This window comes from Haliotis rubra, unplaced genomic scaffold, assembly GCF_003918875.1.
Source record: "Haliotis rubra isolate DU_JTF1 unplaced genomic scaffold, ASM391887v1 Scf595, whole genome shotgun sequence".
NCBI classification, from domain to species: domain Eukaryota; kingdom Metazoa; phylum Mollusca; class Gastropoda; order Lepetellida; family Haliotidae; genus Haliotis; species Haliotis rubra.
In genome coordinates this window covers 207,059-226,423 of record NW_025767296.1, presented here as the reverse complement: position 1 = coordinate 226,423, position 19,365 = coordinate 207,059, and the positions used below count along the sequence as shown (strand labels likewise).

The window sequence follows — 19,365 nt, the reverse complement described above, 5'->3', positions numbered from 1 at the left end:
TCATGTCATGTTATTTTTTTCAATTTTAATTGTCATTATTTACTATTTTGTTCACTTCAGTTGCATGTTTTGCAACGTTTTATACCATATTCTGGGCTTATTTTCAGTTAGAAAAACATAATTGAAAAATACCATATTTCACAGTTTTTGCCCCCAAAAAGCCACTTAGCATCAACATCCATGGGAGGACTTTTTATTGTTATTTAGATAACTATTGTAAATGATATAAACACAAAACCATTTCTGTACCAATTTTTTTGAGGTTCAGTGATTTTTTCCACTAATTTTACTGGACTATTAAATAGAAAACACATTTCTTTAAAATAACTGAAAATATGTTAAACCCCTTCAAATTTGAAAACTCTTTGCCAGGCTTTGCAGTGGGAAACTCCTTTTTGAACGGAATTATCCGACTATTTCCGAATGTCAAAGGAAGTACAAGGGAAGTAACTCTAATTAAATGACGAAAACAACGCGAAACCTTGCGGAGGACGGTGCGAGTCATGCCACATGTAAGTGTGTCTTGATATTTATAGTGTCACTTGTATAATGTGACTACTGATGTCTATTCCCTTCTCTTTATTTCATACTGAAACGAACGTGAAGACGACTATTTACACTATTTATTCCACAACGACGGATGGTGTTTCAACTTTGAGTTTGACCATGGCATTATCAGCTGATTATGTAAACATGGATTGGACAGACGGACAGTTGCGAGGATGACTGACTTGTTAGGCATGTATGTTTTGGTGATTAACGTAGCACTCAGCAATATTTCAGCGGTGTGACAACTGTCTGACGGGAATCGATTCTGGACCAGACAATCCAGTGATATCATGCACATCAATCTACGTTGATATGTCTCTATATACCAGGGTGCCGTTGTACAAAACAACCTTAGCGCTAAGTCTACCTAAGTCTATGTTAAGGTATGGGAGTTACGGTCCCCTTAGCGCTAAGATCGCTTTGTACAACGGCACCCAGATCAGTTGACCGAGCCTGACCACCCGGTCCCGTTAGTCTTGCACCGGCAACCGCAGATGCACACATACATTCATGGACGTTGTCATACCAATGTGATGTATTTAAAACCAAATTTCCTGTCACTTCTGTTTCAAGCTCTATCCGACCGCCTCCGTAGTCAGGTAGTGTAGTGGTAAGAGCGTCCGGCCGAAGAGCGGAAGGTCGCGGGTTCGATCCCCGACCGCGTCATGCCAAAAGACGTTAAAATATGGTACTTGTTGGTCCCTGCCTGGCGCTCGGCATTAATGGGTACAACAAGGACTGGTCAGCTCGGAGTCAGTATAATATGTCTGAGTGGGATATTCATGCTTCACTGCTGCATGGTATTTCAGTGGGCTAGCACTAAAAACCAGCTTCAGTCTGGGCTAGTACAAACAGCCGCACATACACATACACACACATGCACATCGTCATATAAGCGAAATATTCTCAAGCGACGTTAAACCCAATTTCACCTCACCTAAAACACCTCAAAGGCGAATATAAAGATGTTAAACTATGGATGTCAAAGCGTTGTTGTTTCATGAACTTCGGGATACTACATACGATGATTAACCTTGTGTTCATTGTTTCCGTGCAAACACATCATTAATATCTTATGTATTAGCTAACGGCTACAGCATAATACAATTTATATTCCTAATATATGATATTAATCAGACGAAAACACACAAGGTTAATAATCACTTCATCATGTAATGTTCTTCTTAAAATTACTCTTTAAATAAAAAAAGCACATCATACGTGAATTTATATTAAGAGAATCGAGCATTCGCGTAAGAATGCTTAGCGGTACACCAAGGTGAAGGTCATTCATGATGCAATGGATACCCCCTGTAAACTCGTGACAACGTCATCAGTGAAATGTTAATGTTTTTTTAATTTGCATGGCGTGTATGGAATTTTGTGAAAGTAGTTCGTGTATTGACCTAATCTGCATATTTATATGATTTGGATACTAAGCAGAGAATTGTTCACAATCAGGAGTATGTACTCCTTATTTTTTCAATATAGGAGTACTGGAATACAATAAGTGTAAATTTAGAGTACTGAATGGAAGTTAATGGAGTACCAGTAATCTTGTGTTTCATTTTATATATGCACCACAACATTGCTACTCTTGTGTAAACAGGTCAATAAACAATAAAACAATACTTTTTCAGATAAATACGTCTGTAAATGATTCTAAGACCGTATACCATTGCTGTAGTGTGTATCTGCTATGTTTTCTAAATTATTTCCTACCGTATCATGCTTATTTTATATCCTTACATACTCCGATATGGCCCATATCTAAAGCCCTGCTAAGTTTATCAGATTGCTTTAACACCCTCCATTATATAATAATACCTTGTAACAGAATTCTTGTTATTTTCCCTTTTTTTCAATTATTTCTCTGATTTGAAACAGAAATCTGGAACTCTTCAGCTGAACAATCAGGATCGATCTGTTGCTGAAGCAGAGGTCCGGGTTAGAATATTGATCTTTAGTAGCCCATGCTTGTCATAAAAGGCGACTAACGGGATCGGGTGGTCAGGCTCGCTGACTTGGTTGACACATGTCATTGGTTCCCAATTGCACAGATTGATGCTCATGCTGTTGATGACTGGATCGTCTGGTCCAGATTCAATTATTTACCGACCGCTGCCATATAGCTGGAATATTGCTGAGTGCGGCGTAAAACTAAACTCACTCACTCACTCAGTTGCCGAAGCAACCATTGATGGTTTGTTGTTTTCTGAAATAAATGTCATGTTTCAACAAGAGTTGTTTAAAGATGGTACTTGTTGTTACTCAGCCTCATCCTTTTTACTCTGCGTCGGCTTAAACATGTTCAAGAGAACTGAAAAAGGGAATGGTTGGTTCAGAGGCCATACATCATTACATGTGTCTGAGTGGGGTATCCATGTCAGTGCGCCCGGAGAGCGTAAGGTCACAGGTTCAATCCTTGGCCACGTCATAGCAAAAGATGTTAAAATATGGTGCTTGTTGGTCCCTACCTAGAATTGCTTTAGTAGCAGCCACATATATACACACCTGCACATTGTCATGCACTCGTGGAAATATTAAGGTGATCGTAACTCCCATACTTTAACATAGACTTGACGACTGTGGCATGGTGCTCACGAGTAAACTTACACTGTAAAACTGAGCGAGACCCTGATGAGTACAGGAAGCCAACTGAACAAAGTGGAGCCCAACTGTGGAATTCTTACCATTTTGGACTATAGCATGCCTGCTTAAAACATACCTACAATACAATTAGTTGTGCAGTGAGATAAAAACAATTTGCCCGCAGGTCACTCATTTGACATGTCATTATCTTATCTTCATGTAAAATACTTTGATTTCATTGGTTGCTTTAACAAGTTTCCGTGTCACCCCTCCCAGGAGGGGCACAACTGGCAAAAATATTACCCGCTGCCACGGTAACCGCCATGCTCTCGCCAAGAAACTGTAAGCTAACAATCGTATCATGTCATAATAGGCATGCAGTGCACATGTATGAAAACTGTTCGATTGGCTGCACATTATTTTACCGACTTTCACTGCTTTATTTAACTATTTTCTACATTGCATTATTTGCACACTCAGCGTAATCATAATTAACCAATTTAAGCCATATTTATAGCAGTTTTTATCAGATCAGGCGCCATTTATTTTCATGTCATAGTAGCATATTAGTGTCCCTCGAGAGAAGCATACAACGTATAATGTACCATCCATGTTGGTTTGTGAGAAAGAGGGTAAATCTATCCATGTCCCCCCCCGAAGACTGATAGACAAGTCATTATATATTTTATCATTGTCATTATTATCATAGTTTCATATTAAAAGAGATTCTGTATATAGAAGACCTGTGAAGATACGGGTGAGAATTGATCTTCTGCAACCCAAGCTTGTGGTAAGAGGCAACTAAGGGATCGTCAGGCTCGCTGACTTAGTTGTCACATGTCATCATATCCCCAATGCGTAGATCAATGCTCGTGATGTTGATCACTGGATTGTCTGATCTATATAGCTGGAAAACTGCTGAGCAGGACTTTAAACAACAACCAACCAAACTATATATAAAATGTGTCACTTATTCAAGGAATTGCTTGCAGATGTAAGCAATGGCCGATAAGGAGGACCAGGAGGATGAGCTAACTGCCCTGGCCAGTATCTATGACGACAGCATCCTGACCCTCTCCCAGGACGGGGAGGAGCCAGGGGGTCAGTTTGTGGCCTGCTTCCCTCTCCCCTACCCATTCTACATCCGGATGGACCCTCACAGAGACAAACAAGGTGAAGATGAAGGTCAGTTGGGGCAGTTCAGCCTCTTGTTCATCAGGGGAATTCATCATTAATTTCATAGTAATCATTTTGATATTTCAAATCTGTGGCAAACAACTCATGTACTGTAATATTTCCTGAGTATTGTTTTTCTTGCCCAAGTTTAATTATTTACAGGCTGTTGTGATATCACATTGATTATTGAAGTGATTTGTTGCAAAGTGTGTTAGTCCTGTGATAGAATTTGAACCACATATCTTTTGATCCGAGGTTAGACACCTTGTCCACATGCAGAGATGCCAACCTCTACAATTTTATCGTAGTCGCTACAAATTTTAGCCTCAAACTACACCAATACGTTTGTACTGAATATTCTATGAAATTTGAAGAAAATTCATTAAAATTCTGATAAATAGACAAAAACATATATTTTATTTATTAAATACATTTTCAGACTTCACTTACCTTCCTTCCATCAAATTTAATGACATTGAACTGGAATCATTGCAAGTAACAAATGTAATTTTAGTGAAATTGTTTATCAGAAATCTGAAGCTGATTTCAATACCTTTGCGATTTGGCCCACTTATTGTGTACCAGCGGAAAATGACAATCTTATTGGAATGATTTAAACATTTGACAGTTCCTTCAGTTCGATTATACAAAACTGGTATGTGAAATTAAAGCTTCACTCTTGATTAGTGTTATATTATCTTTCTTAGAATCCATCATGATTTTAAGTATATTGTTGACTACTATTTTTATGGTCAAACTTCTAATTTTGATCCTTGAAACTACTATTTGCAACACTTAGGGGTGGGCATCTCTGTACATGACCAAAGTGGGATGACCTATTCACATGATATGATGCTCTATCGTCAGACAGGACCGCCTCCGTGGTGTAGTGGTTAGAGCGTCTGCCCGGAGAGCGGAAGGTCGCGGGTTCGATCCCCGACCGCATCATACCAAAAGACGTTAAAATATGGTACTTGTTCATCCCTGCCTGGCGCTCGGCATTAATGGGTACAACAAGGACTGGTCGGCTCGGAGTCAGTATAATGTGTCTGAGTGGGGTATTCATGCTTCACTGCGGCGTGGTATCTCAGTGGGCTAGCACTATAAAACCAGCTTACGTCTGGGCTAGTACAAGCAGCCGCACATACACATACACACGCATGCACGTCGTATGAGCATGACATTAAACCCAATTTCACCTCACCTCACCTCACCTCACCTATCGTCAGACATAATGACAAGGGACATCACCACAAAAATCCTATGAATAGGATGAAGGACAAGTATTGAACAAACATTGTTATAAGCTGTTACATTCATACCATCATACATCATGGAAAGTGAAAATATAGAAAAAATAAAGTATTTTCACTTTTGTGTTCAGAAAGAGTGACAAGATTTCACACCACACTCACGTCAGTCATTTTCCTCTGTTGAAGAAAGTTTAGCTAATTATGATTTAATAGCTTCAGTTTAAAATATCTTATATTTCACACTTCAGACAATTCAAACAATACAACACAAGATTCAACAGAGGTGAAGTTTCTACCTCCAGTGACCTTGAACTTTGCTCTGCCCCCTGACTACCCATCAGTTCAACCCCCACAGTTCACACTGTCATGTAAATGGTTGACACGGCACCAGGTGAGTTCTGACTTACTCTCAAGAGTTACTCTGCAGATACTGATGTGTTTAGGCTTTTGTTATAACAGAGGCTCACCAATTTTGGTAACTTGATTTATCTAGACCTGCTCGGGAACCCGATGTTCAGTTTGCAGCAAATGGCTCTAAAATTCTTATCTTGAATTAAAAATTTCAATGATTTTCTGAACTGAAAAATAACATTACAAAATAGACCAAGTTTGGACAATATCATGATATTTTTCCTAAAGTACTGTCGGAAATAGAAAAAAACTGTTTTTAGGCTGTTACTCTGTATCCCTAAAATTTACAGAATCGCAAATAGCATATATCGAAATAACCCACATTGGCCTAACTGGGCATTCAGTGGAATGTTTAATAGGATTTCCAGAAAAGCATGTTTACTCGTAAAATTGGGCAAAACTTAGAAAAAAATACCAGTAGGTGCTGAAAACAATAGATCAGACTATAGATGGCAATTAGGTCGCTTAGCCAGGTATGACGATGACCGTCGACTCACCTGGCATGAAATGCATGTGCTGACTACAGGCACAAGGGGTCATCTCAAAGATATTTTATGCTTTATCATGTGTGTTGAATATGTCTCATCTATTGATTAACATCTTACATGTCTTTCTTTCACAAAGTTTATGTTGAGATATGTAAAAGAGTATGATACCCATAGAAAAGCTTAAATCAGCCTTCGTATTAAATGTCTCAAAATATATAGGTGGCATGACCACCCGATGATCGACAGGACGGTATCTTTCCATAAGACAGACCTCCCAAAAGATAGACTGCTTAAAGCAACACATTTTATGGTTGGTTGCATAAGGCTTATTTAAGCTGTACCCTTGATAATAATGGTATGTGCCCAGATAAAAAAGACAACATTAGGTATTAACTATAGTTTTATCGGTATCTTCCCGTAAGACAGACCTCCCAAAAGACAGATGGTGGAGACAACCCCTCCTACCTGTTTCATTTTGTTGTGATAGTGAGACTCCATGGTAGCTACATCCTTAATAGTTTCAGTATTAAAGTTATTATTGTTTACGTCAGCTATCGTTTATAATGAAGATAAGTTTATTTTGTGAAATGGGTATTTAAAAAGTGTCCTTTGCAATAAAGTATTATCACACACTAATTTGCATAAAGTCATGGTCTGTTCCAAATAATTCGCTTTGGACTTAGAAAAAACCCGCATTACTCATTTCTGCACTAATCTCTCTTCAGTAAAGTCCTTTTTCTACATTTCCTATCTCCTTACCACTGAGACTGTAGTTAGGCCGAACTTAGTTTAACAGATATTTCACCCTTTCATATATTATATTAACTACATCAATTGTAGATATAAATGAAAAAACAAGTTTTTTTCTATTTCCGACAGTACTTTAATTTGACTGCCATGGTCATTTGCTTTGAACTTCCGGATAAATCCTTGTGAAATTGTCCTTTCCCAGCTGTCACGACTGTGTCATAAACTTGATGAACTGTGGGAAGAAAATTCTGGATGTGTGATTCTGTTCATGTGGACAAACTTTCTCCAAAGTGAAGCCTATGACTTCCTGGACCTTTCATCCCCGCTAGATCTTTCCAATGTTGTGTGCCCCCGTAGGACTAGCAAGAGTGATAATGTCCCCCACCCCAGGACTAACCCTACCGAGGACACACCCTCCAGCTCTGACCCCCGAGGTATTCAGGACATCGCATCCCAGCAGTTGCTCTTGCCGGCGATCCGAGACTTCAGCAACCAGGAGCAGCTGAGGCAGTTCCAGAAGTCAGTGTATTCCTGTAAGGTGTGCTTCATGGAGAAACTGGGATCCTTGTGTATTCAGTTTGCGCAGTGTGACCACGTGTACTGTAAGGAGTGTATGAAGGACTACTTTGCGATACAGATCGGTGACGGGAATGTTTCTGCTCTCACCTGTCCTGAAGACAAGTGTGAGTCACAGGCACATCCGGCCCAGGTGGGTGTTTCTGTAGACTCTGTGTTGGTAAGGGGCGGTGGGGTAGCCTAGTGGTTAAAGCGTTCGCTTGTCACACTGAAGACCGGGTTCGATTCCCCACATGGGTACAATGTGTGAAGCCCATTTTTGGTGTTCCCCACCATGATATTGCTGGAATATTGCTAAAAGTGGCGTAAAACTAAACTCACTCACTCATCGTGTTGGTAATTGATAATTTAACTTCTGATGCTCTTATGATACAGTATTCTTAATATTCAGTGACTCACATCATAGTATTTATCAAAATTAGATATGAGTAAATACATGTCCAAGCAAGGCAAGATAATAGACAACATTCTGATATATTTAATTTGACAGCAATGTGGCCATTGTCTTGACAAATTAACACTGTCAACATGTTCAAAACATGTCAAATAATTATTGTCCTATCATATGGTTATTGTTGAACATATTGAATAATACATCAACTGATGACTTGTTATTGTATTGTATTGTATTGGGTATATAATGTATCATACTCACCTAATAGTGTATTCTTCGCAGCCCTGTTTACTTTTACCTGCCGGGGGCGGTGGGGTAGTCTCGTGGTTAAAGCGTCCGCTCGTCACGCCGAAGACCTGGGTTCAAATCCCCACAGGGGCACAATGTGTGAAGCCCATTTCTGGTGTCCCCCACAGTGATATTGCTGGAATATTGCTAAAAGCGGCGTAAAACCATACTTACTCACTCACTCACTTACTTACTATTACCTGCCAATTATTACATTTCTGGGTCAGATATTCGAAAGTTTAAAACTTGAGTAAGAAGTAGTTTCATGAATGTAAATATACTGTCAACCAGTTTCAGTGGCAAAGAAATTAGTCATATAAAAATGTTAGCAGAAAAGATTGATAATTGGAAGAAATGCAATGGTTTTTCACTTTTTGTTGGGTAATTGTTTAATGTCCACAATGTACTTCATGTACAAATATGTCACCAGTCACTAGTGATGTGAAATACGCTGTTTTCTCTTTTTGGAGGTTTTCGCATATCTTCTCACATTCTCCAATATTTATCACTATTGATTTCTAATTAGTTATCATGGTCTATATCAAAAGTGAGCCCTGATCATTGATTGTGATATCATGGTAATCAATGATGTCTCATTTGACTGAAAAGCAGTGATGCAACTTCATTGCAGATATATCTCAAAGGAGAGATCACTTGATCTCAAAACCAAGAACATCCGGGTTAGAATTGGTCTTCAGGTATCCATGCTTGTCGTAAGAGCCGACTAACAGGTTCGGGTTGTCAGGCATGCTGACTAGGTTGACACATGTCATTGTATCGCAATTGCGTAAATAATGCTCACATTGTTGATCACTCTGGTCCAGACTTGATTCTTTACAGGTTGCTGCCATATAGCTGTAATATTGCTGAGTGCAGCATTAAACAACAAACAAACAAAAAATGGATCTCAGCCAATTGGTGTCTTCTGTGGAAGCCAGTCCTGGATGATGTATTGTAAATCATGAAATTAATGCGTCACGAATTTAATGTGATTGCGAGGGTCTAGTCTAAAATGTGTCACAAAATTAATGCGAGCTCAGGAATCTGTGTTGATGATAAAATGTGACACCCTGAATCTTTGGTGTTGTTCTCTTTCTTTTCACTCTTGTTATTTACCAAATAACCTGAATTGAGCTTATTAAGCAATGAATGGAAATGAGCTGACGATGTTTTAATTACGCTGCCATGTTTGATCACAAGCTTGCTTGCTACTACTTGTCTTATGACAACATGTATAAACGTAATCCGACTTGAAAGACACAAGTCATCTTCCAAGGTACAACAAACAGGTGGCTGGAGAATGTCAGGTCTGGCTGACGTGCTTGAGTGACTTTAAACAATGACCAGTGATTGTAACCAGTGATAATTAATTACATGTGACTTGAGATACCTGTAATGAGGAAGTGACCTGTATTGGTGTAAATGTGTAGCGTCAACAGATTTACGTTTCTGTCTTTTATTAAGTAGACATGATCAGACTGAAATGCGTCATTATAATAATGCGAGAAGAGTACAGATGCATTTTTCACATCAATAAAATGCTCGCATTAATTTCATGATTTACAGTAATTCCTCTTCTGGCACACAGGTAAAGGAGCTGGTGTCTCCTGAACTGTTCACTCGGTACGATCAGTTGCTGCTGAAGACGTCCCTAGAGACGATGACAGACGTAGTGTACTGTCCGCGACCCGTCTGTCAGTTCCCCGTTATCATGGACCGAGAGAGCAACATGGCGTCCTGCCCCTCGTGTCATTACGTCTTCTGTGTTCTGTGCAAGCTTGTCTTCCACGGATTATCACCCTGCAAGATCAAGTCAGGTGAGGCTATAGATATGTGATGCCCAGGTAGAAAATGCAACCCAGTAATCTCAAAGGGACGCTTTTTTACAGATTCAGGGATTTACCTTGAGTCCTGTATTTGAGGGTCCCTGGGATTCATGCTCATAATTTTCAGGGGTCCAGGACAACAAAATGGGGGTCCCGGACACTTAAATATTATTATTAATACTGTTATTGTATTGTGTATCATGATCATCACATTATTTGTTACTGTAATTAAATTGCAAATGGGGGCGGTGGGGTAGCCTAGTGGTTAAAGCGTTGGCTCGTCACGCCGAAGACCCTAGGTCGAATCCCCACATGGGCACAATGTGTGAAGCCCATTTCTGGTATCCCCTGCCATGATGTTGCTGGAATATTGCTAAAAGCGGCGTAAAACCAAACTCAGTCAGTAAATTGCAAATGATACCATAACCCAGCTAGTAGCAAACTCAGTGATAACTTATTGTTACTTGTTTGGAAGTATTTGGACTTTTCTGTGGATGCGCTAATAAATTTCGCCATGTCCATTGTCAAGTTTTAGGACGCAGGAATTCGCGTCCTGTAAATCCCTGTAGGTTTGTAAACACTTTTGACTTAAATGTGTAAATGTACAAGCCTGACATGCTAAAGGCGTGACATTCATGTCGTCACTAACAATGTCTTCTAGTGTTAGACATCACGCCAAAGACTGGGTTCAAGTCCCCACATGGGTACAATGAGTGAAGCCCTTTTCTGGTGTTCCCCACTGTGATATTGCTGGAATATTGCTAAAAGCGGCATAAACCCAAACTGACTCAGTCAGTCAGTCTAGTTTTAGTACTTGTAGATTGGTTGAGTGTCCTTATCAGTATTAACTTACAGTCTCTGATCATGTCATTTGTGGTAGAGTACTGGAATCATTTTTGACATTTTACCTTGGGACCTGTACAGTTAACAAGAAAAGCATAAACATAAAAATATGTTTAATTTTGACCTATTTGAAAATTTGTCATTGAAAAGTCTGTAAGTTTTCAAGCAAACACGCAGTTGTTGAAAGGTCTGGTGGTCAGGGCCTAGATTTTCGAAGCTCTCGTAGCGTTAAGATAGTCGTAAGTGCCATATATTAACTTTCAACTATATTAGCACTAAAAGAGCTTCGAAAATCTAGGCCCAGGCTCCCTGATGGTGTAGCCTAGTGGTCAAAGCATTCTCCCACCACACCAAAGACCCATGTTGATTCCAAACAATGGGTACAATGTGTGAAGCCCATTTCGGGTGTCCCCCACAGTGATATTGCTGGAATATTGCTAAAAGCGGCGTAAAACTAAACTCACTCACTCTGACCAGGTTGATCGACACTCGTGTTAATCGATGTAATGTATTGTTCATCAACAAATGATCAGTATGACCTCAACATGTCAACCCGTGAAGATCCGGGCTAGAATTGGTCTTCAGTAACCCAGTCTTGTCATAAGAGGTGTCTAACGGGATCAGGTGGTCAGGCTCACTGACTTGGTTGGCACATGTCATCGTATCCCAATTGCGTAGATCGATGCTCATGCTGTTGATGACTGGATTGTCTGGTCCAGACTCGATTATTTACAGACCGCCGCCATATAGCTGGAATATTGCTGAGTGCGGCATAAAACTAAACTCACTCACTCACTTATCGGTGCATGAATCATTATTGAGATGTCGTGAATATATACAAGGTGGTAAGGAATGATTTGGTTAAGTGTTACTAGGTTTATACCGCCTCCGTCGTGTAGTGGTTAGAGAGTCCGCCCGGAGAGCGGAAGGTCGCGGGTTCGATCCCTGGCCGCGTCATACCAAAATACGTTAAAATATGGTACTTGTTGGTCCCTGCCTGGCGTTCGGCATTAATGGGTACAACAAGGACTGGTCGGCTCAGAGTCAGTATGATGTGTCTGAGTGGGGTATTCGTGCTTCACAGCGGCATGGTATCTCAGTGGGCTAGCACTATAAAACCAGCTTCAGTCTGGGCTAGTACAAGCAGCCGCACATACACATACACACGCATGCACGTCGTCATATGAGCGAAATATTCTTAAGTGCGACGTTGAACCCAATTTCACCTCACCTCACCTTACCTCACCTCACCTCACCTCACCTCACCTCACCTCACCTCACCTCACCTCACCTCACCTCACCTCACCTCACCTTTGACACATTCACCATATGATGTGGTTGGGGGTGGGGGCATTTGTGGCACAGTCGTCTACGGGACTGCCATTCGATGTGCAGAGTTGCATCCCTTGGACAGACCGGAAAACATGTTGGTTCGAATCCCGGTTTGACTACCCACATGGACACAATATGTGAAGCCCATTGTTGGGGTGTTCTGGTGCATTGCGTGAATACTGCTAAAAGCGGCGTAAATCTAACTTCACTCACTCACATTTTGTACAGCAATGAGTCAAATGGCGTCTGGTGGTATAGTGGTTAGAGCGTCCGCCCAGAGAGGGGAAGGTCGCGGGTTCTATCCCCGGCCACCCCATACCAACATACGTTAAAATATGGTACTTGTTTTCTCTGCCTGCTTCTGCATTTATGGGTACAGCAAGGACTGGTCGGCTCTGAGTCAGTATAAGGTGTCTGAGTGGGGTATTCATGCTTAACTGTAGCATGGTATCTCAGTGAGCTAGCGCTATAAAACCAGCTTAAGTCTGGGCTAGTACAAGCAGCCACACATACACACGCATGCACGTCGTCATATGAGCGAAATATTCTCAAGCACGACGTTAAACCCAATTTCACCTCACCTTACTAGGTTTATAGACACAGTGTTGATTGCAAGCTTGTTGCAGATGAGTTGAAGAAGTTACGAGAGGAATATCAAGCAGCTGATGAAGCGGGAAAGAGGTTCCTGGAGAAGAAGTATGGGAAGAGAACTATCGAACAAGCCCTAGAGGAGACATGGTCTAGCGAGTGGCTTGAGCAGTACGCCAAACAGTGTCCTTCTTGTGGAACACATATACAGGTGAGGAGTACGCCAAACAGTGTCCTTCTTACAGGTGGCTGTCCTTCTTGTGGAACACATATACAGGTGAGCAGTATTGTTATAGGATATTTATATAGCGCACATATCCACGCGCTGGTATTTTTTCCCTTGATCATTGGATGTCAATCTCAACGGCACATTGTATTGTCAATCTCAACTCCCCGGGGCGCATACAACTCTTGCAGCCACTAGAAGTACGGAGTTATTGTGGCTTTTTCATCCTTACGAGGTACCCATTCACTGCTGGGTGGACTTGGACACATAGTCAGAGTACTTTGTCCAAGTTTACTACACGTTGCTGTACCCGCAACTAGGTGTTTCCACGTATTCATGTGGCCACCATCTGGTCATATACCAACGAATTCATGGGTTCTTTTAAGTACACAGGGTTGTGTACTGTACACTAGGGGTTGTGACAACACTGAAAGAGTCTGCACATAAAGCTGACTCCAAGTTTTTTACACCCGGTCACAGGTGGGCTCGATCCCGACACCTCAACCTCGCTTGATCACTAGCCTGGCGCCATAGCCAGGTAGCTTACCATGCCCCCAAACCATGCAGTACTCCAAACAGTGTCCTTCTTGTGGCCCACATATACAGGTGAGGAGTACTCCAAACAGTGTCCTTGTGGCTCACATATACAGGTGTGGAGTACTCCACACAGTGTCCTTGTGGCTCACATATACAGGTGAGCAGTATGCCAAACAGTGTCCTTGTGGCTCACGTATACAGGTGAGGAGTACTCCAAACAGTGTCCTTGTGGCTCACATATACAGGTGAGGAGTACTCCACACAGTGTCCTTGTGGCTCACATATACAGGTGAACAATACCCAACACAGTGTCGTTCTTGTGGCTCACATATACAGGTGAGGAGTATGCCAAACAGTGTCCTTCTTGTGGCTCACATATACAAGTGAGCAGTACTCCACACAGTGTCCTTTTTGTGGCTCACATATACAGGTGAACAATACCCAACACAGTGTCCTTCTTGTGGCTCACATATACAGGTGAGGAGTACTCTAAACAGTGTCCTTGTGGCTCACATATACAGGTGAGCAGTATGCCAAACAGTGTCCTTCTTGTGGCTCACATATACAGGTGAGCAGTATGCCAAACAGTGTCGTTCTTGTGGCTCACATATACAGGTGAGCAATACCCAACACAGTGTCGTTCTTGTGGCTCTCATATACAGGTGAGCAGTATGCCAAACAGTGTCCTTCTTGTGGCTCACATATACAGGTGAGCAGTATGCCAAACAGTGTCGTTCTTGTGGCTCACATATACAGGTGAGCAGTACTCCACACAGTGTCCTTCTTGTGGCTCACATATACAGGTGAGCAATACCCAACACAGTGTCCTTCTTGTGGCTCACATATACAGGTGAGGAGTACTCTAAACAGTGTCCTTGTGGCTCACATATACAGGTGAGAAGTACTCCAAATAGTGTCCTTGTGGCTCACATATACAGGTGAGCAGTACTCCACACAGTGTGCTTCTTGTGGCTCACATATACGGGTGAGCAGTATGCCAAACAGTGTTGTTCTTGTGGCTCACATATACAGGTAAGCAATACCCAACACAGTGTGCTTCTTGTGGCTCACATATACAGGTGAGCAGTATGCCAAACAGTGTCCTTCTTGTGGCTCACATATACAGGTGAGCAGTACTCCACACAGTGTCCTTCTTGTGGCTCACATATACAGGTGAGGAGTACTCTAAACAGTGTCCTTGTGGCTCACATATACAGGTGAGAAGTACTCCAAATAGTGTCCTTGTGGCTCACATATACAGGTGAGCAGTACTCCACACAGTGTGCTTCTTGTGGCTCACATATACGGGTGAGCAGTATGCCAAACAGTGTTGTTCTTGTGGCTCACATATACGGGTGAGCAGTATGCCAAACAGTGTTGTTCTTGTGGCTCACATATACAGGTGAGCAGTACTCCACACAGTGTCCTTCTTGTGGCTCACATATACAGGTAAGCAATACCCAACACAGTGTCCTTCTTGTGGCTCACATATACAGGTGAGCAGTATGCCAAACAGTGTCCCTCTTGTCCCTCATGATATTCCATCAATAATGGATTCAATTTCCTTTCAAGATGGATGCAAAACTAACAACACATTCTATCAACTGTGAAGGTGCCTTTGAAGCAGCAACACATTGAGGCCATTGTTTCAGGTCTGTTTCCTCATTTTCAGAAAATTGATGGCTGTAACAAGATGACCTGTACCAAATGTCGGTGTTACTTTTGCTGGATCTGTAGCAACACGTTGTCCAGGACCAACCCCTACAGCCACTTCAACATGTCCACCACCTCCTGCTTCAACAGACTCTTTGAAGGGATGGGGCCCATAGATGGGGACTTCTTTGACTTCGAAGAAGAAGAAGACTTCTTAAATCTGATCTGAAGCTTATATGTAGGGCTGTTTGCAAGAAATCTGACTGTTATATGGATTACTTCCCTTGTTTTAAGGATTAATTCCTTATTGTCCATAGCTATAAGCTTCTATTCAACTGCCAATAGTTTCTATCAGGAAGAATTAAATTTAGCTTTGTGTGAATATTCAATATACCAAGAGACAGAACACAAAATATGAAAAGTGAAAATGTTTTCAAGTTGATCTGGAATAGACTAAAATGATTTGAATGGATTTCTCTTTGAAAAAAATATTTTTTTTAGCAAAAAGCAAACAAAACAATGATTTGAATGCAAATACAAGTTTTCAGTCAAATGCAGCATTTTCTTTTGCAATTTATTTGATTAATTAAGGTAGACTCATTTTTAAGATTTTGATTTGGCTGCATTACTGTTATAATTTACAGATTGCACTGGATTCGCTAGTAATAATCAGCTTCAAGAAAGATAGCCATAATTGTGATTATTGATATTAATGGAACCTAGATTATCAATAGGTTTTTAACGTGTCAACTGTTTTCTGTAAATCTCCTAAAAGGTCATACTTCCGAATGTCAGGTGGCCTTATTATTTGATGTTGGCTGGAACATTGTTCAAATCACTAATTAGCTGACCAAAACATTTTACTGACCAAACTGAAGTTTTTATAGCACATGTTAAACTCAATATTGTCTGCATGTCTGATGATGTGCCTTGAGTGACTTTGAGCTTGGAATATGTTTTTATCACGATATTGCTTGGTAACCGTTACATTAAAAGATGATGTGCTACCTGTCATAAGCTCTGGCCTTGAATGGCTTTGAACTTGAAAACTTTCTGTCACAGTATTGTTGGGTACAAGTTAGATAAAGAGGGGTTGAGATTATAAACTTTAACATCGCATCGCCATTTTGCAGCCATACAGCTACCATACATGATGTTAGATGGGGTAGTGGTTGTCCCCCTTTGGTAGCCGACGTTAAAAATATACTAAGGGAAACAAACAAGGGAAAACCGCTTCATTGCCGAGTTTCTTTATTTATTCTTAGATTGTCACCCACAGTGCGATACAAAACTTTTGAAGAAACCTGGAAAAGATTAAAGCAACACTTGCTTTCATGTGTTCCCATATTTGTTTCCCTCAGTATATGTTCACTTGAAATAAGTGTGACTGTAATGAAGTTAGATGAAGTATGAATGAAGTAGTGGTTGTATACCCTGGTTAACAGGTACATTGCAAATAACACTTGTAATGAATGATTGAAAGCTAACAATTGGAATCACTTGGGGACTGTCTGTTTCTATAATGTCTATTTAGTTTTGTTGCCAGTTATTTTGCCGTTGTTGAGGTGTGCCTTCCATACCATGTGGTTCATTGGCATTAATTTTCACATCTTATCATGTATCAGAATATATAAGAATTATAACTGCTCTGACCCACATGTTGATTTCCGTTAGAACAGGTTCCCTGGAACTTATGCATGTCGGGAGAGGTGACCAAATGGATTGGGTGTCAGGCTAAGGGACATATTTGTTTGTGTGTCATACCAGGTGACATGGATTATTGTTCATAATATCAATCACTGGACTGTCTAGTCCCACTCGCTTATAGACTGCCATAATATAGCTTGCTATTGCTGAGGGTCAAATACACTCAGGCGTCATGCTCAGAGCATTATGGGCCCCGATTTTGCGAAACAAACTAAAGTTTCTACTGAAATTTCAAACTGAGATTGACAATTTTAAATATCTGAATTTTTAACTCAACTGTATTTTTAAAATAAAAATGCCAAAATAACTTAAGGAATCTATCCACCAAACTCAAGCTGTCTACTATATTTGAGTTTAATGTCGATTTCAGTTTATTCTGGGAAATGCATTCTCCTCCGTTTTCTCAAATTTGAGTAAAAACTCTAACTTAAGTCAAAACTGTTTTGAGAAATCTGGGCCAGAACACTGATTCTTGAACATATTTTTAGTTTCATCATATGTGTCTTTCATTGATGTGCAACACTGAATAGCACCCTTGCCCGAGACTGAAAACACTGTTGATGCTTATAAGTATAGTGCTGGTCACGTGGTTTTAGAATATATGTAAAAAATGTGTTCATGTACTATATTGTCAAATCAGGCACCTCATAATAACATTACTGTCAGTGTATAATATTTTTTGTAATTAAATACTGAAGTTAAGGTGTTCAACTCTATGTTATCAGCTGAGAAATTTGACACTTATATAGAAAGAGGGTTGTGTGTGGAAATAATATTTAAATAATTATGTGAATACGGCCTGTAAGTTCCATGAGGCGCTACTTCCAATACCAGCTTAGTATAGCTCCCCGATACGTGAGACAGGACCAGCTTACTTCCAGCTTACTACCAGATTTCCGGTGACAGCGTATGGTTCCAAATTGCACGACCGCCAAATATGACTTTACTAGACCGCCAAATATGACTTTACTAGACCGTCAAATATGACTTTACTAGACCGCCAAATATGACTTTACTAGACCGGACCAAGTGTACAACCATGCTTGGCTGTCACAGCTGTTGACAGTCGTAATAGTTGGCTAATTTGGGGATGGTTAGATCGGAAATTTGTTATTCCTGCAGGGATTATTGGTTCCTTTTTAGTACTGGTACTTAACAATGTAAGGTCTCACGAAGTGACGTGACCTACTTACGGGCCCTATTAATAATTTCAATGGCATTATTTAGTTTCTACTTTGATGTTTACCTGTTACCAAAACTTCTTTGTCCTCTTTTTGTAATATATTGCAATTATTACGATAGCATGAAAAAGGATTGTTTTTGTGTATTATTTTGTCATCAGTGATTGAGCTTGCGTGTATTCTTCCACTAATAGTAACATGTTTTTCAAGTTATGTGCCCTAGAGAGAAGTGACAAGGTTCATGTTGCCCCAGGTATTTCAGGATGTACTGAAGCTTTTAAGCCTTTCTTTGTTGACTGGGCAGGCCAAAGTGACCCAACCCATGCAGATCCGGGTGAGAATTGGTCTTCAGTAACCCATGCTTGTCGTGAAAGGCGACTAACGGGATCGGGGGTCAACCTCACTGGCTTGGTTGACACATGTCATCGTATCCCAAATGCGTAGATTGATGCTCATGCTGTTGACACATGTCATCGATTATTCCCAATATAGCTGGAATATTGCTGATTGATGCTCATGCTGTTGAACACTGGATTGTCTGGTCCAGACTCGATTATTTACAGACTGCCGCCATATAGCTGGAATATTGCTGAGTGCACTGTTTAACAACAAATAAACAAAACATGTCCAGAATATTGCCAGTTATGTTGTGGTACACTGAGATACCTTGCACTGGATTGTCTGGCCCAGACCGCCACCATATAGCTTGAATATTTCTGAGTGCGGCATTAAACAACCAACCAACCAACCAACCAACCAAAGTGACCCATTTGTCTAAGAGGCTGCAATTTGATGTGCAGAGTTAAGTCCCTTTGAATCCCACTTTGAGGACATGATGTTTCAATGATAATCAGACCCATACCCACTAGTGGTGTAACGATATGACATTACAGATTTGTAACTTGATACGAGGCCAATGATACAATCCCTTTATGTACAACTCCTGTATTGCAGTACATACAATTCATTTCAAGTTATATTGTTGTAAAAACATG

The 19,365-nt window shown here is 40.6% G+C and overlaps 1 protein-coding gene across 1 annotated transcript; it reads left to right on the top strand.

Moving 5' to 3' along the window:
* The first annotated feature begins 449 nt into the window (after window positions 1-449).
* Window positions 450-17,480, top strand: LOC124255147 (E3 ubiquitin-protein ligase RNF14-like). The gene is made up of 7 exons (XM_046688985.1): window positions 450-512; window positions 4,134-4,326; window positions 5,819-5,961; window positions 7,422-7,928; window positions 10,066-10,294; window positions 13,105-13,277; window positions 15,502-17,480. The coding sequence occupies exons 2-7, from the start codon at window positions 4,143-4,145 to the stop codon at window positions 15,709-15,711; spliced, it is 1,446 nt and encodes a 481-aa protein (XP_046544941.1). The 5' UTR covers window positions 450-512; window positions 4,134-4,142; the 3' UTR covers window positions 15,712-17,480.
* The last annotated feature ends 1,885 nt before the right edge of the window (window positions 17,481-19,365 follow it).